General features: G+C 39.9%; 1 protein-coding gene across 6 annotated transcripts in view; it reads left to right on the plus strand.

Annotated features, from left to right (window-relative positions):
• Positions 1–26,202, plus strand: part of dtnba (dystrobrevin, beta a) — a 53,258-nt gene that overhangs the window by 21,100 nt on the left and 5,956 nt on the right. For 5 of the 6 annotated variants that reach the window (XM_061707383.1, XM_061707380.1, XM_061707385.1 and 2 more), the window contains exons 7-19: positions 2,418–2,572; positions 3,194–3,293; positions 3,716–3,882; positions 6,143–6,267; positions 7,322–7,393; positions 8,369–8,446; positions 11,272–11,356; positions 11,560–11,639; positions 13,961–14,074; positions 23,550–23,646; positions 23,881–23,901; positions 24,106–24,259; positions 25,914–26,003. In XM_061707383.1, coding sequence (XP_061563367.1) covers positions 2,418–2,572; positions 3,194–3,293; positions 3,716–3,882; positions 6,143–6,267; positions 7,322–7,393; positions 8,369–8,446; positions 11,272–11,356; positions 11,560–11,639; positions 13,961–14,074; positions 23,550–23,646; positions 23,881–23,901; positions 24,106–24,259; positions 25,914–26,003 — 1,338 coding nt within the window. The remainder of the gene's footprint in view (positions 1–2,417; positions 2,573–3,193; positions 3,294–3,715; positions 3,883–6,142; positions 6,268–7,321; positions 7,394–8,368; positions 8,447–11,271; positions 11,357–11,559; positions 11,640–13,960; positions 14,075–23,549; positions 23,647–23,880; positions 23,902–24,105; positions 24,260–25,913; positions 26,004–26,202) is intronic. The other variant, XM_061707386.1, reaches the window with a different exon arrangement.

Genomic DNA, 26,202 nt, shown 5'->3' on the forward strand with positions numbered 1-26,202 from the left:
AATAGCAATTAATAACGGCGTTGTAATATAAGGACATAGACTGGCCGCTCCGCTCCCGTACCTGTTGCGCACCACAAACATAAATCGTTGGCCAACCAAAAAGTAACCACGTAAGAATTTTACCTAACATTCACCAGGAGGTGGAACCAAAACAACATAATGCTGGGATTTAAAAAAATGTTCAGTTTTTTTATGTTCAATAAATATTTTCTACCTTGTAATTTTGTAAAAGATTTTTTTCATAGCATGCCTAAATCAAATTTATTTATATATATATATATATATCTTCTCTATTATAAGTGCTGCCACCTCATTGTAAACAGCATAATTTTGTGAGGCCATGCAAAACTGTATTTATACTAGTGTGGACATTATTGTTTTTCTACAATATTTCCTCCTCATGACAGTAAAATAGGCCATTCTAAGGCAATTTACTGCAGCAATTCCTTTCCAAATCATTAGAAAATGTGGTTAACATCCAGTTGTGCATGAAAAAAAAAATACAGTGAAACCGATATAATTTTGAAAAATACCGTGATATAAATTTTTGGTCATACCGCCCAGCACTATGTGTACATAATCAACATTAAGTTTTCCAACGTAGAAAAAAGGATCTCTTAACATCTTCTGTGAAGTTTACAAAAATAACCAAAAAAATCATATCTGATGTTTTTAAACCAGCCTGCTGGTCAGCACATCTTGTGTAACAACACAAAATATGTCGACCATCATTGTAACAATCTTTACTGCAAAAAAGCTCGACTGATTACTGACTGAAGTGATAAACTGTATCCAGACTCCTCACACGCTGTGGTTTACTGTATTATTTTGAAGCAGAACACCAGGCTGTGTGTCTTTGTCTGGGAGAATATCCCCGCTATGTGGTTTACAGAGGACGAACAGACTCAACAGATTCACATACAGAAATAATCCGTTCCCATAAGAGTTTAGCTGAGGTCAGAACGAAGCAGTGAGTGGATACTGTATGCGATTTACCAAATGTGAGAAGAAGGTGAAGGGACTCATTGGTTCAGCAGCTACGTCAAGATGAGAGCTTCATTCAGTGAACTGAAGAAATGACATTCAGCTGAATCAGCTAATAGACAACAGTGAAAATAAATCTTTAGTGATAAACTGTTATAAAATAAATATTATAATATCCAGCAAGAAGTGTCAATATGTGTCAATATACAGGACTGTCTCAGAAAATTAGAATATTGTGATAAAGTCCTTTATTTTCTGTAATGCAACAATGTCATACATTCTGGATTCATTACAAATCAACTGAAATATTGCAAGCCTTTTATTATTTTAATATTGCTGATCATGGCTTACAGTTTAAGAAAACTCAAATATCCTATCTCAAAAAATTAGAATATTCTGGGAATCTTAATCTTAAGCTGTAAACCGTAATCAGCAATATTAAAATAATAAAAGTCTTGCAATATTTCAGTTGATTTGTAATGAATCCAGAATGTATGACATTTTATTTTTTTTTAATTGCATTACAGAAAATAAAGAACTTTATCACAATATTCTAATTTTCTGAGACAGTCCTGTATTTACCGTAATACGAATTTGGTGCGTTCATCAAAGCGACAGCACTGGTGGAAGCTAAATCACAAACATTCAGCCGTGTGTCAATATAGCAAGTCCAAACCCGAATCTGCCATATCTGTGACAAATGTGAACGAGTTTTAGTGAAACAACAAGCCTATCATAATCATGCTTAATAAGGAGAGCCATGGAATCCACCAGATGATGAATTGTACAGCCCTCTTTCTACCTTGACGTTCAGCTCAGCTTGACCACTCTGAAAACTGACGCCAGAAATCAAGGGCTGGACCGGGCTGGATCGCCTCTGTTACTGGAAGTGAAAGTAGGAAAGCTTCTGACCTGGCTTAACCTCAATATGCTCAGTGGGAAAGTAGCTAATGTGTAAAGTGACAAAAGGGCAACATTCAGTGTCTGTCTAATCTTGTACAAAGTGGCCTTTCTGTGCTTCACGTTGTAATTTCAGCTCAGACAGACAGTCAGAAATGCATCACCTCGGTTTTTCTGAGTACAAGGGTGACCTTTTCCATCCTTGTAGCTAGTTGAGTAAAAGTAGGGACAGGGATGATGCCACTGCCTTTCTGAAAAGTTCAGAGACATTCAATCTCACCTGTAAAATGTCAGCAAATCATTTTTCCTTTTTTGAAGGGGTTCAGGTGTGGCATAGTTATTTATGCTCCATCAGAATATGAATACACTTGAACTCAAAAATTCAGTTCTTTCCATATGCTTGTTTAACTGTGGTTTGAATCGTGTAAGTACATTTTAGTCTACATAGATAAGGCTTTGCCTTAGTTCTAATTGTGCGTGTGTGTGTGTGTGTGTGTGTGTGTGTGTGTGTGTGTGTGTGTGTGTCCGTGCAGATGTGTTTTCTCAGGTATCTGACTCCAACGGTGTCATGGTATTGTCCAAGTTTGACAGTTTCCTGAGAGAGGCTCTCAAGCTTCCCACAGCGGTACATGAAGGACCGTCCTTTGGCTACACACACACTGTAGCACGCTCCTGTTTCCCACAGCAGGTACACACACACACACACACACACACACACACACACACACACACACACACACACACACACACACACACTGTAGCACGCTCCTGTTTCCCACAGCAGGTACACACACACACACACACACACACACACACACACACACACACACACACACACACACACACACACTGTAGCACGCTCCTGTTTCCCACAGCAGGTACACACACACACACACACACACACACACACACACACACACACACACACACTGTAGCACGCTCCTGTTTCCCACAGCAGGTACACACACACACACACACACACACACACACACACACACACACACACACACACACACATTCATAGGAACTTAATCACTCATATATCTGTGTAAAATCTTTTTTTGTATTACTGTGGGTTTTTTTATTTATTTATTTTTCTGCACATCTATATATTATTTTGTACAGCCATGCAATTGTGGGTGGGTTGGGGTTTAAAAGATGGCATATTGGATAGGGTTGATTTTTATTTTTGTTTTGTACCATTTTATTTTTGCCAAAAAAAAATACCAATAAAAAGATTTATAAAAAAAAAAAAAAGATTTGATGATAACGCAATTTTTTTTTTTTTCTCTTGAAAATACCCGTGTAGAAAAGAGTGATGCTCAACATGTTCTTGGACATTGTATCCGAGCCCCCGAAGTGTCTTGTCTGGCTCCCTCTGATGCATCGTCAGGCCAATGTCGAACATGGTACACACACACACACACACACACACACACACACACACACACACACACACACACACACACACACACACACACACACACACACACACACACACACACACACACATGGACTACAAAAACACATTAGATGACAGTTATTTGTATTGTAATAGCTTTTTTGCTATATTTTTACATATATAGATAAACTGCTTTTGGTCAAAAAAGTCTCTGCTCAAACCTGTGTTTGACTTTGATAAACCTCAGTCAGAAACCTGATATTTTGTGTTGTGGATCTTCTTATTTTTCCATGTTTACTTGACATACGTCAGACAGCTTTATCTAAAGCGGTGTAGTGAAGCAAGACGGCCGATGGTTCGTTCTTCACCAGCTTCTTCCACTCGTCTGACTGATGGACAACTGACTGAAATATTCTCTCTTCGTCTCAGTTTTTCATCCCGTGTCGTGCTCCTACTGCCGTAGCAACGGTATGACTGGCTTCCGCTATCGCTGCCTGCGCTGCCGTGGTTACCAGCTCTGCCAGAACTGCTTCTGGCGCGGCAACGTCAGCGGTTCTCATAGCAGCCAGCACCAGATGAAGGAGCACTCATCCTGGGTGAGCCACGCTGTGGTTACTCATCTACACACCAGGGGGCACTCACTCTTGGTTTTTGTGTGGGAGTGTGAGGACCTTGTTATTTGTGAAGTCTGTTAGGAACAGACCTTACATTTGGATACTTGGACACAGAAGACATGACATTTGGTCAATTCGTTATTTTTTTAAACGTCTGCTTGATTGTTTCAGTGTTAAAAGTTGGATTATAAACTAGTTTAAGATGATTTTGATATAAAACAGGCATTCACAGTGTGAACGTTTAGCGGATAACGGTCATAAATTAGGAATAGGAGTCAGTAGATAAATATTGGTGTATTAATGCCCAAAGATGCATTATTATTACTGTTTATGGTGCATGTATCTCTTTAAAATTTGAATGGATTGGCTCTTGCCTCCATATTTGCCATAATGTAATAAAATAAAGCTCACTTGTCCAAAGAGGAAAATCGTTTAGTGAGGAAGTATGGAGATATAGTTGTTGAATAATTCATTGCTAAATCTTGGCATTCGCGGGATAAACCTCTGACTAGTGGAGCTTCTTCTTGTCCAAAAGAATCTTCTCACAAGCAAATAATCCCCCACAGATTTTAAATACCATTTCCAGCCAGACTGAGTTTTCTGTTTCATTTTATTCTCGGTTTACGGGCTTCATCAGTATAGCACTTAATTTTACTGTAACAAAAGGTGACAGTCCCATTTACCTCTTATCACCTTTTTGAAGAGGTGTGCTGCATACAGTGGATGTTTTTAAATGTCTTTTTTATTCACATAATATTAATTCACTTTATTCTCCCTTTGGTCGTCAGAATCAGTACATTTTTCCCAGCGCAGTCTGGGCAGTTTAAATATTTATTTTACCCAAATCCCATTACAGAATATAGGTAAATATAGGTAAAGAGAACATAAGCCTCATGGAAAGATTTCAGTCCTTCCATTATTAACATACCATTTATTATCTGTTGTAATAAAAGTATTCAGGTGTTTGTTAAACCCATGTTGGTTGGTAACAAACAATGTTATTTTATCCTATTACGGCAGGAGCAGCATCATTGGTTTGAAAAAAAAAAAAACTACCACAAAATATTTATCTTCAGTTTTTAGAGAAAGTGAGGGGATGTGACTACAGTATTGCAGTCGCATAACTAATCCACAGCTGTGTGAATTATCCTAAAGTTTTGAAGCTACTGCTTCTCTGAGAAATGGGGGACAGTGATCTCCAGAAATCCCTTCATGAATAGAGGGAAAGCGCATGACGTCACAGATGCAACTTCACAGCGGGTTACGCCCACTGAGTGGCAGAAAGACTAAGTTACAGTGTAGACTTTCAGTTTGAGCAACTGGAAAACATCTAAAATGGGAAAGAGCTGTTGTGCGATCAACTGTACTCATAGATTTAGCAAGAAATCGGATTTATCGTTTTACAGACTGACGAAAAATAAGATTAAGAGAGACAAATGGATCGCTGCAATTCACAGAAACAACTGGATTCCAGGCACTGAAACGTGGATTTGCGGTTCCCATTTTGTATCGGGTAATGTTGGATTTTTGGGTAGCTAACGTTAAACGGTCAAATCATAAAGTTCGGTGTCCTCATCACTTTAATTTCTACAACAAATTTCTACAACTGCCTTGAAGTTGGACCAAGCGTCAAGACTTTTGTCTGCCTTAAAGCTTTGCTTCGTGTATTTCCCCGGCGTAGAAATTAAGTACATATAAATATCAGGAAACTGGATTCGTGGACAAATATTAATGTCCATGGACCACTGGTTCTTGGGGTAACTGTACGGGTCACTGTCAAGTCCAACTGCCTTTAATTTAATCCGATAATCGGCTGTTATCCCGTATTCTCCACTAGTTGCAGCTGTTTTTGCCACTCAGTGCCAGTAAGGAGGCTGGTCCAGTGGGAAAGTGACATCAATGCAGACCCTCTATAAGGGGCTTGCCTTGTGACAATTCGTTGCAGAAGTCTGTCTTTTTCTAGTAAAAATAATACGGCTAGAGTGGTCGCAGAAATACAAATGACCTGCAAAAGAATTAAATAAGTTGGGGACATCTTGTGGCATTATTGTTTGAAGGACTAACACGTATGCTGCGTTACATTCAAGGCAATTGTAACTGAAACCTTTCCCTGAGTATCAGTGGGGGTAAATTTTTCTTTTCAAGGCTGGTAACACTTTAATGGAATACAGATACAGGTATAGGCAAATATAGGACTATTCATAAAGTTTGACCCTACATTTCTCTGTTTGTGTGTTTGCAGAAATCACCGGCTACAAAACTTGGCCGGGCCCTGAGCAGGACTCTGGGCTGCGTATCATCCAGGGAGGCACCCCACCCCATTTACCCTGAGGAGCCTGAGAAGACACTTAACCTCTCAAACATAGTGTACGCTTCACTACAAACATGCATAAATAATAATCAACGTATTAATCAATCATAGAAAACATTTCCTTCACGGAGTTAAAGTTTGTGCATATTAGGGGGGTAATTACTGCCAAGTCGGTTCAGACATACTCATGGGCTCCATTTGATCGACACCAATGTACCTAACTTACAGACAGTCAATGTGCACATTTATGTTAAATGTATGCAGTATTTTGGTAAATGTTGAAAGTGTCATGGAAAAGATTATATTTTTAATCAGTAATTAAATAGTTCAAATTCTTTCAAAAGTAAGTAAGTTTATTTTATTTCTGTATGTGGACAGAATATATTTATATCTGGGTGCATTTGTGCTGTGCAGGAATCAGGATCATGTTGTCTTTTCCTAAAGTTGCTAAAGCATTAAAATGAATAGCAATATTCAGCCTATCTAACATTACATTGCACAGAAACATGTAGTAACTGTCATGTCAATGTTTAACAGTGAAATAGTTTACTTGCTGCCTTTAGTTATCACTGATTCAGGCAGATGCACTTTAGAAAAGGCCCATGAGAATAAAGAGTCCAGTCCCACCTATAAAGTGAACCGCTGTTGTTGCTCCTCCTCTCGTGGCGGATGTGCTCAGTTTAAACGGCAGCAGACTGGGTCATTACAGACCTGCAGGCATTAACCTTATACTTAGGGCAGAAAACAGACTAAACCTAGCAAAGATGTAAGTATGATTACCATGATGCTGTTTATGATTTATTTCCCTCTAGACTAGTCATTTCTCATGTATTTCCCTTTTACTTTGAAGCTGCATTTTCTCCCCTCCGTCCTCTTTTTTCCTCTCTCCCTCTGTCGATCTTTGGCCTGTCTGTGTTTGCTCAGACCATTCCCATTCCCCGTTGCATGAATGCACTCAAAAGCACGTGACAGTGTCTGGGTCTGTGAGTGTGAGATTGTGTGTTTTCTGATAGGCAAGTCTTTGTGGCTTCATGATTTCATTTATCCTTGCTCTCTGTGTTTACGCTGCTGATAATAAGGCTCTAATACATATTGTGTTGGTGCATGCAGACCCTCCAGACCAGCTGGGAACGCCAGCGAGGCCATGTTGCTGTCCTCATCAGCCACAGAGTCCTCTAGAAGGTAAAGAAAAACTACACAAGGAGAGGAGAAATATTAGTGCGATGTTTATAGTGGAGTTGGTGTTTGTTCTGTTTGAGTAGAGTATTTTGAGTTGAGTATTTGCAGGGATGTTTTAAAGTCAACACAAATGAGGTATTTAGTCCGCAATGTCTATAGTTTCATCTACACTTGACAGCAACTACTTATTTCATTCCCTTGATTAGCTCTGTGGAAAATGCTTTTATCATGAACCGTAAATATTTCCACTGTTCCTTATTTTTTTCTTATTCTGTTTTTGTGCATGTGTTATAGGGGATTGAATGCTGTAACATTTGGTGCTTCAAGCTTTTTTGGACTATAGGAGATGATAAATGTGCAGCATGTGCAGCATGTGCAGCATTAATGGCAAAAGCAGCATAAAGAGTGCTTTGTCCTCTCTTTTTGGCCTCTTTCTGACATTTTCATGATCAGTTAATGGAAAAATAAGTCTCATTAATGAAAAGTCAAAAATGCAAGTGAATTAAACTTATTGGATTATACAGTAAAAAGATAGCCGAGGCTGTGTACTCCATATTGTGTGAGTTAGGTACAGAATAACCAAATATATATCAAGGAAAATGGATCATTGATGTTTTTTTTACAAAGTCTTATTTGAACATGTTTATAATTTGCCATATTTACAAAAGACCAGCAGTTGCAGCCGTATGCACACTGGAAAATAAAAAAAATGGAAAACAATTGTGGGTTTAATTTATGAAAAATCTCAATGTATCAAAAATGTTATAAAGATGTGTAAAATCATATGGTGTGTATATAAACTGTAAAGAAATGTTGCACTTTTGACAGAATGACAATTGTTTGTGATCACAAAGTCATCCATATGAGCACCGATCAACTGGACCTTTCTGTCAGAATGAAACAAAGACTTTGAGAAGGTCGGAGCTTGTGTTATCAGTGTATGTCATCATGTTTGTTTTGTATTATATGTCCACCCAGTTTGGCAGCAGCTCAGCGAATGAATGAGGAGCACGCTTTGATCGCAGCTTATGTGAATCGCCTGCAGAACAGCCCACGGTGAGAGGGGGCCGCACACAGCAGGGGGGGTTGCAGGGGAAGCTGGAAGGAGAAGATGACCCAAACATTATGTCTTGAAAAAAAATCCACATTTTTTCATGTGTTGTTTTTTTGTTGTTTTGGGATTTTTGTTGTAATTCTTATGAGGTGAGCATTAGGGGTGTAACAATATATCGTGCCACGAAATTTCGCGATACAAAAACGTCACGAAACGTGTCGTGGAGGTGACAAACTGTATCGCGATATTGGGTTATTAATATTAATGTCTAGTAACGCGCCTCGACCCACGGACCAAAATCTTACTACGCTCAGAAGAAACTAGTACCGTTTTGCCGTCCCGTTTTGAGCTCTGAACCTTTACTTATGTAAGGCTGGTGTAGTTAAAGGGGACCTATTATGAAAAACACGTTTTTTCTTGTTTTAACATATATAAAGTGGTCTCCCCTCACCCTGCCAGCACAGGGGAGACAAAATACCATGAAATTCTGCAGGGTCTCTGACCCCCGCCTTACAGAGTCCCCCAGTGTCACGTGACCTTTTTTTGAGCCATTCTGAATCTGCGCCTATGGTGACGTCACCATAGGCGCTCATTTCCATAGGTTCAGCCTCCGCTGCTGAAACCACGCCCACAACCAGCTCTCTCCGCTGCTGGAGCGGAGAGAGCCAGTTGGATCCGGGTTAAATCATCCAGGTTCCCGGGTGGTTTGGGAGCTGGGTCCTCGGGGGTCTGTCCCAGGTCGGACCAGCTTCATCCTCCGAGATTTTCAGGCAAATCTGTCGGTTTGATCCCCGGTAACGGGAGATGCGCCGCGGATGCGCTCCGGAGCCGATCTGTGCGCCCGCCGTGCGGTTGCAGCGCCAGCGCGCAGAATCCGCCGGCAGATCCGGCTGAAATTCCGCTGGTCGGTCCCCGGGAGTCCCTGCTACCAGTCCAGGCCGGTTCCTGCGGTCCCGGCCGGTCGGAACCGGTCAGATTCCCCCGTTAAAGCCGCGGTGATGCGGCTGCTCCAGCAGCGCTGCTCCAGCCGGGCGCCCGGCGTGGCTCCGGGGCCAGCGTTCAGCATCCGCCGGGCAGATCCGGCTTAAATAGTGCATAAATGTTATTTATATACAACTCATATTTTATTTTTTTAACAATAAAGTTTCCATTTGTGAAAATTCAGTGTTGTGATAATTTACAGGCTTGGGCTGCTCTGGCGGAGCAGGTTTATTCTCCTCCCCTGCTACACGTCATTCAGGGAGCCAATCAGCACAGAGCCTCATTATCATACCCCCCCCTTCCCTAAATATGAGGCGCAGAAAAAGAGGTTAGAAGCGGTAAAACTAGTGACAGGGCCCACAGGCTGGACTTCTGATTTATGTAGAAAAAACAAGCTTTAGATTGTTTTTAAGACATTCAAGGCCTGTTTAAAATATACATTAAATGCCATAATAGGTCACCTTTAAGCCTTACGTTATTAAATTAAACCTTTTTCGGGTCGTGAGTAGGATAAACACGGGGAAACTTCTGCTGAGTTCCAGTGTACTGTGGCGTCTCACTCCGCCCAATCTAAAACATACTAATCACTACAGACAAACTGACTAGTGTCATTATAGTCCCTAATTTACATCAGAATATAAAGAATATATTTATAAAATAATGAACCCTGAATTACCAAAATAACCTTCTTAACAAAAATAAATCTCCTCTTACACTTATAAGGTGGGCATGAATCAATCTTTTTTATGATGTAAAATTGTATGTATTTATTTATTTTTATTTATTTATTTAATTTTAGTTGTTAAATTTCTGGAAAAGAAAAAAGTCAAATCATACATGAGAGAAACTATTCAGTTTGTGGGAAATTATTTGTACTTGTATGAAACTGAAGATCATAATGCAAACCTGACATTTACTTTAGTTCAGTTTGTGGAAAATGGTTGGCCTGGCTTTCTCTTTAAAACTTAAACAGTTATAAAGCATTACAAACTGTAACAATAGGGCAAACGCACAGCATTGTTTTGTATTTGGTGTCTTTCAAATAAAAGACAATTTTTTCCAGTTACATGTTCCTCATTCAAGGTTGTTAAAAAAATACTGCTATAATATCATATCGTTATCGTGACCTCAGTATCGTGTATCGTACCGTTACACCCCTAGAGAGCATATACTGCTCGGCTCTGTTACTTGTTTTCCAGTAATGATTCTTATTTATTGCTTTCTAAATCACAAAAACGCCTACATTTCTCCGAGCTGTGTCATTCATGGATTCTGTCTCAGTATTTTAGTTCTGGTCCAAGTGGAGAAACTTGGCGTGTATGAAGTTAGCTATTAACCTGTAGATACATTCACCAGCGTCACTGTTATTAAAATAATTACGATTAGGATCTTTTCCCTCAAATGTATTCTTTATTTTATGATCTATTTGATAGTTTGTTATACTGCCCTTTCTCCATCATGGGGAACATAAACTTGCTATGGCTGGAAAAAAGGATTATACAGCTGGTAAAACCCCCATCTTCCAGGTGCTGACAACATGGCGACCTTCAGATATTTCATACTCTCACAGAGGACATTTGTCAACACAAGCAAAATATGTGTCAATCTGTATAAAATGATGAATATTTATAGAGTACTAGTACAGCATTTAAATTTGTAACCCTATATTTTTAATTTTCTCTGATACCTATTGGATTTACTAAGAATTTTCCAAAATACATTTTTTCAATTTGCTAACATTCTATTTCATTAATTAGTTTACAAATTCCCTGCTTGTTGTGTATGTATGACTGGACACTTGTCTGTGTTGTGGTAAGTAAGGTGCTGATTTTCCTTGTTTCGGTAGGGTGGACAGTCCAAGCAGGCAAGATGAGGAGCACAAACTGATAGCTCGCTACACCTCCCGACTGGCAGAGACCGATAGTACAGGAGTGAGTGGAAACACAATCGTTTGACTTTATTATCACAAACACATAAAATCCACATTATGGTTTGTGTACGTTTCATGTTCACAGAGATGCGAAAGATGCAGGAAGAGTTGTTCTAAACAAAGATCTGCTTTTTTGATGTTAAATAAGGCGAAACAGACTTCTGCAAGTCATTTTTGTGTCATTAAAATTGTGTGTTGTTTCAGATGATTCCTACACGGAGCATCAACTTTGATGCAAACAAACAGAAGAGGGAGCTCATCGCTCAGCTGGAGTGCAAAAACAGGTACCGATGTCTTTAAGGGCCTTACAAAAGGCACAAAGATGACACATTTATTTAAAAAAATTGAAGCTAGTTACATCTTTGAGAGTGAAAAAGGAGAGAGACTAAATAAACAGAAGAGCAAGTGTTTGGGGACCCTGTATTGTCTGCATTTAGTAACACCCAATTTGATATTTATTGCTGTTGTTTTTTGCCCTAGTGAGCTGACTAACAGGAATTACCCATTCAGCTTTCGCCACAGATTTTTGGTTATGTTTAGATAAAGAGACTATGACAAAACAGTAAACTTACACCTCTTGAAATAGTCTAGATTTTGAGTTACATTTACAATAAGTGTCTCTCTTAACCTTTGCAGTTTCAGGGACCTTTGATACTGTCCTACAGAATCTGCTGTTACGTAATTGACCCCATTCTTCCCTATATCAGGGAATTAAACACGGACATTTTGACGATGCATCATTCCACAGCATGTGTTCCACCTCCATGCTTCAATGCTGAGGAGTTGATCTTTTCATGCAATTCTCTGTGATCAAAGAGTTATATTTTAACTTTATATGTAGCCTATACAGAACATTTTTTTTAACCTTCATTGCCATTTTCCTTTTGTTCCTTGTAAATTTTAAGAAAACAAAATGGTACACCAGTCTTGCTTAAAATGTAAAGCATCAGCCTTATTACACCACCATTTGGCGTAATTATATGCTTTGCATCTTTATTTTGTCCTAAAATGTTCCAGAGTGGCCTGAATCTGTATGTTAGCTGCCCATCACCATTAAGGAGAAAAGGAAACAAATTGACATCCTTGCTGAATGAAAACATACCATCCAAACACTGTTTTTTGGTTTGTTTTTCTTTAAAAAGAAAATGCTGTGTCCCTTCACAATAAAAGCGCACTTAGGGCCTGATTTACTAAAGGTTTGCGTGCGTAAAAACGTGTGCAAACTTGACATCACCCGCAAACCAATGTGCAAGCTGATCTACTAACAGCGTGCAAAGAGGACTGCACCTCTCAAATGAGCAAAATAGCACACGCTGTTCATTTAGTACTTTTGCCCTGATGAATAATCAATATGGGGCGTACCCGCCAGAAATCGCTAAATACTGGGAGGGGAAAATGCAAATATGTCCATTTACCACGTGCAATGAGATTTACCAAGCCTGAAAGTTTTTGCGGGGATTGTGATTGCGTCTGTATTTAATACGTTCGAAAGGAAGGTGCTAATCTGCCCAGCATTACGCAGGGATGCTTGTTGGTGCCTGATTTGAGGACTGGGGTGGGGATGGCTCAACTTGTGGTGAGGATTCTCCACATGCAAAGGGAGAAATATTTTATTTGAATGTTAAATCGAGTATTATTCAGCAAAAGGTTGCCACAGCCACAGGAGGCACATTCATTTTTTTATTTGTGATAATAAATAAATCACGTGTTTTCATGGAGAAAAAAGTGTTTCTTATTGTGCGCCTATACTTGTTCTGCAGTTGTCATACCCCGGTGTTGTGCCGTATTCAGCACCCCTGCCGTGAAAAGCACCCCCTCGTCTGACAAAAATGATATTCTCATTCCGTGTCACGTTCTGTTTAGCGTCCAGTTTTGTATTAATGATTCATGTTTAAATGCGCTCATGGATTCCACAATAGTCATACTTTCCCACAATCACAGTCACACATAACAAAAATCGGGTAAATGGTTATTGATGTCATTAATTAATAGCCTGCTTACTGTGTTGTCTTCCATAATATTTGTAAATATATATAATATAAACTCCTAAGTATGTGTTTGTGTGAGTGTGTATATATAAATATATTGAAGTGCAGTGTGTTGTTTTTTTTCTTGGTCTACTTATCATTGAATATACGAGGGGGTGCTTTTCATGGCATGGGTGCTGAATACGGCACAACAATTTGCCTCTTCCACTAATATCTCTAACTCCAACTCGTCAAATTTCATTTTGCGCTCGCAAACCGTAAGACCTCATTTAAATACTGCGGTTTGCACCTGTTATCAATTGCGCACGCAATCTTAGTTGATCACCCGCAAAACACACAACAACAGCACGCGCAAACTTTTTCAGTGCACACACAATTTAGTACTCTTTATTTAGGATCTTAGTAAATCGGGCCCTTACTGTACTGTGCTGTTTATTTCTGTTTCCAACTTCTGCATGTGTTAAATGTCACACTGTTGGCACAAACATTGGCTTCAGTCTGTTTATCAGGTTCTGGTTTACATTCTAAGTCAAACACATACTTCCAAAAGTAACCCGTAGAGGAATGTATTCTTTTCAGTCCGTCCTCTGCTGACCAGTATGTTTCTCATTTCCTAGAGAGATCTTGGCAGAAATCAAGCATCTCCGTGCAGAGCATGACGCAGCGTGCCAGTCCAGCCCAGAGAGAGGCAGCACCAACCCCACTCTGCTGGCCGAGCTTCGTCTGCTCAGGTAAACAGGCACTTTGGCTAAATGTTGTTTACCGTTTCAGTCCCAAAGTCTGAGTCATCCCAGTAAAAAAAGAGGTTTAGAACACAAAGATTTATTTTTTGATTTATTTATTTATTTATTTTTTTGCCAGTGTCTTACATGTTTTTCCTGTTTTGTGCCATAGTGTAGGTCGGAATTGGCGTGAAACTTGCTGTGTTGTTTTTCAGCACAGAGGGAGAGTTCTTTATGGCAGATGGTTGGGGCAGATGGTGGATTTAGCTGAAAAAGCCTGACCAAATAGCATAATGTTTGTGCTCTTCAGTAAAAACAAAAACTCAAAAGGAAGAAAACTTGAAAGTGAAGCTGATTGTGTGGTTTGATGTAAAACAATAACCTCTCGGGTTTAAGCGATAGTTGTTACCCTTTTCTTCTCCATGGTTGTTGTACTTGTTGTAATAACAATAATCCAGCAATAATCATGATCTTGATATGTTTCTAAAATATAGTCCGCTTAAAAAAGGTCCCGAGGAGCATTGGCGCCACCAGGGGGTGGCCTAGGGTGGCCATGGTGCCCCCTACAAATTTACTGGCAGCCCACTGGCCTCAATAAAAAAAAAAAAAAAAATGTGCCGGTCACATAGATTCTATCTTGCAATGCTTTCAATGTAAAGCACTTTGAATTACCTTGTGTTGAATTGTGCTATATAAATAAATTTGCCTTGCCTTGCCTTCAGTTATGCGTTTCATCCCAAATCATTTGGGAAAAATGCATATCAGTAGACGCATATATATATATATATTTATTTTTTATTTTTTATTATATAATAATAAAATAAATATATGATATATTAAAATATATATTATATATTAAAAATGCATATGCCTTAGGTTTTTACCAACATGGTATTAACCATTAATATATATACAGACAATTGAGATTATATCAGTTATAAATAATTTAAACATTGTAGAAGATTTTTTTTTTCCCGTTTTGTCATAACAGAGTTACATGCATTTGACAATGCCTGGGGAAAAAATAACCTTTAGTGGTTCTACTGGAAAGACTATCTATTGTTTGTGTTATTTTCATCATTATTGCTTACCAAAAAAAGAAGCTCAATCAGAACAAAAATGTAAGCTAAACAACAAATTGGAAATTTACCATGGGGAGTGTGGTACAACCAAGGGCTGTATTTATGGTTATTAAGCCATTCGGGATCCCAGCCAGATGTTTAAATGCGTTGTTTTTTACTGGGTCACCAGTCGGACGGGGGTCGGCAGTCGGACCGGTGTCGGCGACGGTAAAGGCTGATTTATGGTTCCGCGTTACACCAACGCAGAGCCTACGGCATAGGGTACTGGCAGAAAAATTTCTTTCTTTCATGTTGTCTGTCGCCCGCGATATTTTTTCTTTTTTTGACGGCGCCATAGTTGGTTGGCTACAAACTCTATACATCCCATAATGAATAATAATATGCCTGCGCTCTCAGCAGCGGTACTTGCATCGTTACTAGGCAACGAAGCAGGTTGACTCACGTTGCAGAACAGCGCTGCGCAGAGCCGTTCCTAAACGTAAATGATCATTGATTTATGAATGAATGGATACGTCGCTTATTTTTGGCATATTACATTTTTTTTAGGCCTGGCGGGGGGTCTCGTTGGCCTGGCGGCCCCGCCAGGCCTATACAATGGTAGGGGAAACACTGCGCACTGAATGTCCCACAGGAGTAAGGGCTCGATGGTAAAAACAAGATGTACACAGTGCTGAGAAAGAGCACTATGTTAGAGGAACATGATGGCAGACTCTACTCCAGTTCTGTGCCAGGAGAATAAACTGAAGGGACTCTGTTGATGAGGCCACCAGAGACTAGAACCGGCCCGTAACTGCTGAGGTCTACCGGTACCGAGCAGGATGTCTTCCAAAGCTGAGGTGGTTTCTCTGGCGTCAGGTTCTGGTTCAAGATGTATACCATAATCCTGGACAACTGTTCTGCACAAAACTTGAGCAGACTGGAAATGATGCCATCTAGTCCAGCAGGTTCCCTTGTTTTAAGTTTCCTAAGCTCTTTTGTCGTGTGGTCAGCTGAGAGATGCAGACTGGAGCAGGGAGGCTGGACGATGCTGAGGGGGCTGAGATTACTGGCAGCTACGGTCGTGGGGAATGGCTGTGGGTGAGGAATTTGGGACTAAATTATATTCTCAACAAGTTTACAGATAATAACCAGATTAAAAGCATATCCTTTTATTGTGGTACATTAATTATTCACATCTCAACAGAAAATACTATCCTTGCAAATGATTGTCTTTCTCAGGAAATTACTAATTACTAATGATAAAGAGGAATTATTACTTTCCGATGTGTCACCTCACAAGTCATGGGATTTAAGACTTTTTCCAGCACAACACATTCTGACTGCTCACAACCTCCCATAATAAATCTTACATTTTGATTAAGTAGTTATTTGAAACTATCTGGAAATTGTACAGCTGAAATATTGTTGTCGGATAAATAAGCATAAAACTCTCTTCACAGTAGGAGTCTTTCAGTTGTTTATTTAATCATTTATCTTATTACCATTTGAAGAGAAGCCAGGAAAGAAAGATGAGAGCTGATTTTCTGCTCTAATATACCATCCAGACCGCAAACTGTTTTGATAAATGCAACCGTAAAACTGCTATGTGTCTATATGTATATACAGTCTGACTTTTTTAATATTTGATTCTTGGAGATAGATTTCTGTGCTGTCGGCACTGGGTATTTCCCATCAACTTCTTGTTCTGAGTACTGAGTGCAAGAAGTTTTGTTTATATCAGTTTTAACTGTTTTGTTTTGTTGTTGCATCTCACAGTCTGACACTCTGTTTTTATCTTTCGTCCAACGATTCAGCCCTGAAACAAATGCCCATTAAAAAATTGTTAAGGATTTCAAGCCCAGTGTGCTCTTGGTCTTTGATCTCCAGTCACCCATGCCTACAGCCAATCACTTCACAATTTTATTTTCCGCTGGCAAAGCTCTCACCCATGCTTCACCTCAGAGCCATTGAAAGCTGATCGTGATCTCAAAAACCTTTTTCAGTAACATCAGTCCCTCATTTTGCACCTAATGAAGTAAACACCATTAGTTCACCTCATCTCCATGAAGTAACCTTAACTAAAGGTTACTATAGTGATGTGGCTAAGTGGGAATTATTATGTATTAGCTATGCTCCTCAAATTTACAATTTGAGGAGCTTGAGTCTGTTCTTGGATGTAAAACTGTCACGGCTCAGACAGGACAGAGAACCCAAATGCACAACACCAGGCAGGATCGGAGTCCAAGAGGCTTTAATCTTTGTCAAAAGGCAGGCAGGGGTCAAACCGGGTAGTCAGGCAGATCAGGCAAACAAAACCAAAATGGGCAGGCAAAAATCCATAAAACCAAGAATCATGCAGGGTTACAGGCAGGCAGGCAGAAACAGGACAGAAATCAGGAAGGCTGGAAAGCGAGGCAAAAGCACACGACAATCTGGCAAACAAGAAGGTGGAAATGGGCCGGTATATGAACGGGAACTGCTGATGAGGGAAACCAGGTGTGGAGCTGAGCTGGGGAAGCACAGGTGAAGGGAATGAGTGGATCTCTGGCTGATTAGGGTGGCAGGATCTGGAAAAACAGGGGAGTGAGTTAAACAGTAAAAAAAACCTATCCTACACTGTGAAACTGTGACAAAAACACTGTTAGTATATCATTCATTTTCTCTTTTTATTATTGTCTAGTTTCCAGACCACATTTTGGCACTTTTCACAGCCCATCATTTTGAGGAAAAACCCAACAAAAGGACCAGTTGGGATGGGTGTGCGATGACTTTGGTGGCAATTTTGTCATATAGTCTTTACAAAAGTTGCTAAAATGTCAGTTTTTACACCCATTGAAATTGTGGGTTTTGTTCCTATACCTATATATATATATATATATATATATATATATATATATGTATATATATATATATATGTATGTATATATGTATATATATATATATATATATGTATATATGTATATATTTTTTTTTTTTTCTTTTCAGTACCAATTCTGATACCTGAGCTTTGGGTTCTGGCTGATACTGAGTACTGTTTTGATCCCAATGTTATTTATTTATTTATTTTTTTTTTTTAAAATGATAAATTAAATATGTTTTTAAATTAACATAAGGGTATAAAATATAGAGTTGTAGAGTTTCAGAGTTGTTTTTCAGACACGAGAAACGGCCATGACTCCAGATGTTCATTAACACAGTGAAATCCAACGTTTTGAATGACCAACAGGGGCTGGTCATCAAGGGCAAAGAATTCTACAGTTTTGTCCATCATTGTTCTTGTTTTACTGTGGAAACCATAACCTTGCATAAGGAGAATGTTGCAGTTTCCTGGTAGAATTTTCCATCCTACAACAGCATGATAATTGCCAATATAATAATAATAATACTACATAACTAGTGTAATTTAACTCTTGTGCTGCTGCTTTACCATCTGGCGAATCAAAACAGGAATTTTCAAGGCAGTATTGAGTAACTTCCTTTGCTAACAAAGTAACATTGGAATTTTATATATAAAAATCACATGGTATCAGATGATGCACAGACATAAATACTCTCCGATACAAAGAGCCTAATTTTTCACACCATCTGCGAGAATTTCCAGCACGTTTATTGGAAACAACTCTAAAATGAGCTGAAATGAGTGACAAACCTATCCCTCTTAGTCTGGCTATAAGTTACTGTAGAGACAATGTTCAAACTTTTAACGGGTACTGGCACTTTGAGAAATTGTAGTTTATGTTTTCTGTTTTTTTTAACACAACGCTTGAAACATAAGGCCAAACACAAAAAGCCCAGAGCAATGAACCCAGAAAACTAATGCGAATATGATAACCTTTACAAAATAACTTTATTTATTTTTTTTGTTTTTTTGGTCACAAAAGAACAATATATTGATATGCAAATCGTTTGAAACACACATTTTTATTTGAATTTGTTGAACTGTGACCACTTGGAGGTGGTCTTGGTACGACTTTGATGTGAACTCTGCTGGGATCTGTTTGTGGTGTGAAAGCTCCAAAACCCTGCATGCAGATTATATGAGCTTAAAAGACTTCAGTAGACGGCTCAGTAATGCAGTGTGTGTTGTAAACATGATATTTGGTTGTGAAGGAGGACACAAACAAACCTATCTGATAAAATAACACTGGCTGTCACAGACAAGCGACTTCACTGTCACAGTTGCATTTCAGTTACAAACTGTATAATTGTTTGTACAAACTTTATGATTTGTAAATGAACTTGGACTTTAAAGTTTCTGTAGAGTTGTACAAACAAAAAATATAGAAAAAAAATGCCTAAGTATGGGTCAAAATGTGTAGTTGTGTCGCTGTGCTTTTCATCGCTTCATTTCAGGTCAGTTTCCATGAAAACGTGACTACTGGCCTAATATTGAGGAATGACAGCGCTGGCCACGTGTCAAGTGTCTTGTTAGACAGCGTTTAGCCTTTGGAGCCAGTCTTGGGAGGAACTGCACGTTTCTGCATTGTGTCCGTTTACCAAGTCTGATGTCAATCATTTGAGCTGATACAAAAAATCTTTTTTCAGTCAAAGGTTCTCGTGTGGCGCTAGAGGGTAATGGAGCCACGCCGGCTGAACGGTCTGAAAAGACAGTCGGCCATGTTGGGAGTTGGGAACTTTAGGGGCGGAATGTTCATTGGGACCAATTTAACATTCTGCTTTGAAGTCACTGAGAAAATAGCTGACATCAAAAGATGACATCATAAAGAACCGTTTGGAATTGGCCCCGCCCACTGCCTTTGTTGCATCACAGAATTCTGTTACTCTATATAAACACAGATCACACATTTGACCACAGATACTGGATGACTCTCAGTGATCTACACATTAGATTTGATTGCATCTAATTCAGGTGAAATGAAATACCCGGCTTTTATTTGTCATTGTCAGGATAATGGACTGCACTAATCTAGAAAGTAAACAAATTCTTATTCACTTAGTAGTTACAGAGCTACTTCGTGCAGCTTTGAAAAAAGCTAACATTACCATGGCCATAGTCCATGAAGCGAAAGCAATAGATGAGTTTTATGGGAAGATTTGGCCCCATGTCGTGGACTCAGATTTTACATTTAGGGTAGATATTGTGAATAATGTGGAAATGTATTTGTTAAAAAATCTGATTACTGGGGTTGGCTGTCTTGACGAATTATTGTTAATATTATTGTCAAAGAAGCCCATAAACGATGCAGTAATTAACACCTTAAAGACTTTCATCAAGAGGCCAAAGGCCAAAGGATACAGAGACACGGTTATAAAAGCTCTTACGTTGGGACTGTTGGGGGCATTTGCTACTGCTTTGGTGGTTGCACCAACAGAAAATATTTTGAATAATTTCAAAACACTGATTTCAAAACACTAGTTTGAAGTCGAAGATTAAATCCACATCTGAATAAAGGATGTGATTGAACTAGAATTAGTAGACACAGATATAAAATTAGTTTAGCTCTCCCAGGCGTTTATTAGGGACCTGCATTTACCTGCATTTGTGTTTGTTTGTGTAAACCTGTCTGTTCTGAATGTGGAGGTCAGGATGTCGGCAGATATCTAATAGAGACATCTATATAGTCAGATGGAGGTGAACACTGGGATGGTCAGAGGGTGGGAGTGCAGGTCAGCATGCAGCTCTGAATTCTACTCTTGAGTTTTAAGTGGCGGATATTCTTGCTGTTTGAGCCTGCGTTCGTGTCCATTCGTGTTCACAACCAACCGCAACGTCGCTCTCGAAGTACGCGAGGAGAGCACGTCGTACCGGCTGTGGGCAGTATGTAGAGCCAGAGTTAGAAAAGTAATAAAATATTTGGTAGTAGTTTAATAAACCAGCTAGTGGAATAAAGATAAATAAACAACACAGGATGGAGAGGAGATCACTGCTCTGCTTCTCTTGTGATCTCGGTAAAGAAAATGGCGCCATCGGAGAGGGTTCGTCGGGAGACTGGGGAGCTCGTTCGTCCTGCCGATGCAGCAACTGATGATGAGAAACAGCGGCAATATCTCTGCATTTCCTCCGTTTCGTCTGACGACTTGTTACATGGGATTGTCCCGCTGATTCAGCTCAAACCAGACTCACCGCAGCAGAGAGCTGGCCGTCATCCCGCGCTCCCTAAATATAGAAACCAAGAAGAATTTAAAAAAAAGATAATAAAAAAAAAAAACATTGTCATTGTAGCATTATTTACTATTATGAAACATCATGGTAACCACATCAGATTAAAAAATTGCAGATCACTGCAGAGGAATTGTGGTTAAAAATAATCTAATGGAGAACTCAAAGTGGGAGGAGTCTAAATGACTGATGACATCACGTTTCTGATGACATCACGTTTCTGATGACATCACATTTCTGATGACATAACGTTTCTGATGACATCACATTTTTGATGACATCACATTTCTGATGACATCACGTTTCTGATGACATCACGTTTCTGATGACATCACGTTTCTGATGACATCACATTTCTGATGACATCACGTTTCTGATGACATCACATTTCTGATGACATCACATTCTGATGTCACAGATAAAAGCGGAACATCATGATCAAGACTCCGCCCCTTCCCTTTATGACATCACGGAACTCTGACAGATTACCACATATAACACAGTTTTGTGTCAGTGGATTCTAGTTGCTGGTGCAAACAAACGCGTTGATTCTGTCAGGATAATGAGCATCCTAGAAATAAGAAAACAAACAGTTATGTTAGTAGTTTCACAACTAATCAAGTTGGTTTTGAGAAAAGCTAATATATATGTTAACCCACTCCATGAACATCTTATAATCAGTGGGTGTTTTGGGAGGATTTGGCCGCATGTCATTGACATTAATACTGAATTTGAGCCAGATATTGTTAATGATGTAGAAATAGATTTGTTCAACAGTCTGATAACGACGGCTGAAAGTCTTGATCAGTTACTTCTCATCTTAATGTCAGATGAAGATATGAGTCAGTCAGTTATACAGGACTTCAGAACTTTCTTCAAGCTGTCACAGGCTGAGAGAGCCAGACACCGGCTCAAATGCAAAACAGTAAAAGTTTTGCGTTGGGGACTCTTTTCTGCATCTGCTGCAGTTGTTGTGGTTGGTGTACCATACATGATTTATAAATTTTGTAGTCAAAAACCCATTATAATCTGCGGCCTGTCCGGTTTTTCACTACTTTAAAAGATGATATTTTAAAAAATGGACCAAACATTCGACATATAGACATATATGTTGAAGGTCCAGTTTTTGTGGCAAGAGGTATCAGTTTTCATGGTTTTAGTTTTTTCATTATTGGATGGTTTTATCCGGGTGCTCCGGTTTTCTCCTACAAAAGAAATAACATATAGCAGGTGAACTGTGTTTCTAGTCTTGCGATCAAATACAGACTTGTTCAGGGCGTAGCTCACTACTTGCGCAGTAACAGCTGAGAAAGGATTTATCTCCCAGCAACTCTTAAAGGATTTACCACCAGGAGCCCCAGATGCAAGTAAACTGAATTGAATTTTATTTTTTGGAAATTGAGCTGTTGTGTTTGAACAAAGAGGCTCTTTTCACAAGGTAGTGATTCTTTATTGAAGATGTATTTGTCATTAGTTTACTCCCACCATTAATGCTGCCATCGACGATGTTATTGGATCATAATATGGAAGTTACTTTGGTCATTCAATCCATCTTTAAAGTTATGGTTTATGAAACGCTTGCATCGTGCCTGCGTGGTCCAACTATGTGAGTTGCTTACATAGTAAACAGCAGTGATTTTGTGAAATGGTGACATCAACTGCAGTTGGATGCATGTGAACTTTCCAGGGAGAAAACAGGGATGGGATCCCACAACTAGGACTGTGCGATTTTGGACAAAAATAAAATCCCTTTTTTTTTTTTTCTCTGAAAACCCGATTTTCGATTTCAATTTCGATTTTTTTGGTAAAACTACAAAAGACAATGGAATAAATTGTTTCAAATATTAAATTTTTAAAGAAAAATAGCAAACACATTTCCCTATTGGGAATGAAGTGCAATTGAAAGATACTGTAAATCCTCCTTGAGTTTAGTAAAGTGACAACATTTACAATTTTCTTGACCAAACAAAGATGACTAGACGAGCTCTGTCTGTAATGCAGCCAGCTGCAAAAAAGGAAAATCCATTTTCCGATTTTCCTTTTTTTAAACATCGTCTTGATTAATAAATCCGATTTAGATTTAAAATCGATTAATCGCACAGCCCTACCCACAACCACCAATTTTAGTATATGTAGTGCAGAAATGCTCGTTCACAGTACAAATCCCCAGGTTTGCATCATCTGTCATAAACAAACACTGCTACTCTGTTTTTTTATCTTGGTCTTGCTCTAGGCTCTGACGTCAGTGACTTCTTTTTATTCTTGCAACAGTCCTGAGGTGTTGCTTGTTTGTGTGTTGCAGACAGAGGAAAGATGAACTGGAGCAGCGGATGTCGTCTCTGCAAGAGAGCAGGAGGGAACTGATGGTACAGCTGGAGGGACTGATGAAACTGCTCAAGGTGACTCGCTTTAAATAAAGTCTTGAGCATGTTGGTCTGTCACACACTAGAGGGCAAAGTTTCCCTTCCTCCCCATAATCCCAGTGCTTCTATCCTGGCAATAACACACCTCAGTTTCCTTCCTGCCTTTTCCTCCTGTCAGATTCATCCTTTTGAGCTCTGACTGGGTCTGACGTCTTCTTTTTCTATTCTTTCCCTCCATTTATTCTACCTGCTCATGTTGTGGCCCTGTAGGATGAGGAACTGCGACAGGCAGTAAGTTTATTCACCCTTTTGTTGAACACACACCAGAGTAAAAGTGGGATTCCCTGATTACACTCAAAATAAGTCTTATTTTGAATCAAATAGACAGTGCTTTCTCATCACCTTGGTCAGCTTCCAATTAGGATCGAAGGCATCACATTACAAGTTTGAGATGATGGCAGGACTATGTCAAATACGCATGTATTTACCTCTTAGGCGCAGGCAGCTGGCTCTTCACACGCCTCTCCGTCTCGACCGAGCCCGTCAACTGTCCGCACCGCAGGGGCTGCATCTCCTCAGGCTTACATGTACGCTCCTCAAGACTCCCTCGCCGGCGTGGGGGGTGACGTACAAGAGGCTTTTTCTCAAGGTGGGACCAGGTCTAGCAGCTTGATGAACATCCATCTTGGTCTGTACATTCCTGAGCTTTCTTGAATAAAGAACAACATTGCAGATACCATCCATCCCTCCATCCATTTACTATCCGCTCATCCGTTACCGGGTCGCGGGGACAGCAGTCGGAGCAGAGATGCCCAGACTTCCTTCACCCCAGGACTTCCTCCAGCTCTTCCGGGGGGAGTCCGAGACGTTCCCAGGCCAGCCCAGCGTGTCCTGGGTCTTCCCCGGGGTCTCCTCCCGGTGGGACATTCCTGGAACACCTCCCTAAGAAGGTTTTGTGAGCATGTCCTACCAGGAGGAGAGAGACTCTCAGCTGACCTGGGAATGCCCAAGATGGGTGGCCAGAGACAAGAAAGACCCTGCTCAGGCTACTGCTTCCGCTAGCTGACCCCGGATAAGTGGTCAAAGAAAATGGATGGATGAATGCCTCTTGGTGGAGGAAAATGTGCCATAATCAAAGGACCTGTTCAGAAAAAATGAATAAATACCATGGATCTTATGCTGGATTCACACTGAAACGTCAAAAATCTCCTGACGCCAGCATCGCACTGCTTGGTGGATTCACACTGAAACTGCATGCATTGTCGACGCCTGCAGCGGGCGGGGCTAAAGCTGCGCTGCAGAACTGGAGGGAACAGTGTATATAGTCTACACATATCTATATATAGCTGCACATCTCCAGTTTCCTATTTCACCATGGATCACACTTTGGGAAGCCTTCTTTATATTTTAGCGTTATTTCCGCGTAGACTAGAGTGACTTTGATGCTCCTTAACAATGTTGGTCCCGGATCAACAGCAACCATCAGAGTCGTTGGTCCCGGTGAAGCTGCAGTCTGTCTGCGGTGAACACTGACACACCGGGTCGGAGTGGATTTGGTCATGATGATTAACCTGTGTTTTGTGATTAATAAGCACGGTTTCTAATTATTTTGTGTTGGATCGATGTAGCAAATAAAATCGTTCAGACCATCCAGCTCCTCACCCATCAGTTACGTGTTTCACATGATCAGTTCAGATAAAAACGACAGTCAAATCAGCAAAATGTCAGTTTTCTGGATGAAATATATGAATTCCTGATAAAATAAGTTTGTTAGTGCACAGCTCTGCTCATTTGTGCATGTGAATGAGTGTACGTTTGTGTGTACATGAAAGTACAATCTGCATTGAGAGTTCTCGCTTCGGGAATCCCGGTCTGTGATTGGACGCTGCCTCGGCGTCGCCGCTGCTCATTTGCATAAAGTTGAGATTTGTCAACTCCAAATTGACGCTCTGGACATGCTGCTCCGGACGGCTCCGATGCCTCCGACGCCTCTCGACGCGCTTTCATAGAAAATGAATGGCAGCCGGACGCCTATGACGCCCGTGACGCTTTCAGTGTGAATCCAGGGTAAGAAGGGCAGATCACACAAGTTCCCAGTTCTTTTGCTTCATCCTTCATATAACAGTTTTTTTTATTCACATCATACCATATGATCACTTTGTTGCTGCTTTTTTTTCATAAGGAGTTGTGACTTGGTTCCACACTGAGTCATTTCAACACTTTTGTGTTATTAACACAAAATCAGCATGTGATGCGCAAGCAGTAATAACCAGTGATGCCAGTAATAGTTTTGTCCTCTCCAGGTCCAAGAAGAAACTTGAGAAACGACCTTCTTGTGGCAGCTGACTCCATCACCAACACTGTGTCCTCTCTGGTTAAAGAGCTCCACTCTGGTACACAAGCACACACAAACATGGCCCTCGTATCTCACACGTGTCCTGGAAACATCTATAAAACAACTCTTGATCATTGAGAGAGCTGGAATGAGTCAGGATGCTGTATTTGTTTTATGTCTGAAACCGTCCATAAGTATGAGACGTGTCATCATTAATGTTTGATATTAAGAATAAAATATGATTTTTGAAAAAAAAA

Source organism: Cololabis saira, chromosome 18, assembly GCF_033807715.1.
Source record: "Cololabis saira isolate AMF1-May2022 chromosome 18, fColSai1.1, whole genome shotgun sequence".
Lineage (NCBI taxonomy): Eukaryota > Metazoa > Chordata > Actinopteri > Beloniformes > Belonidae > Cololabis > Cololabis saira.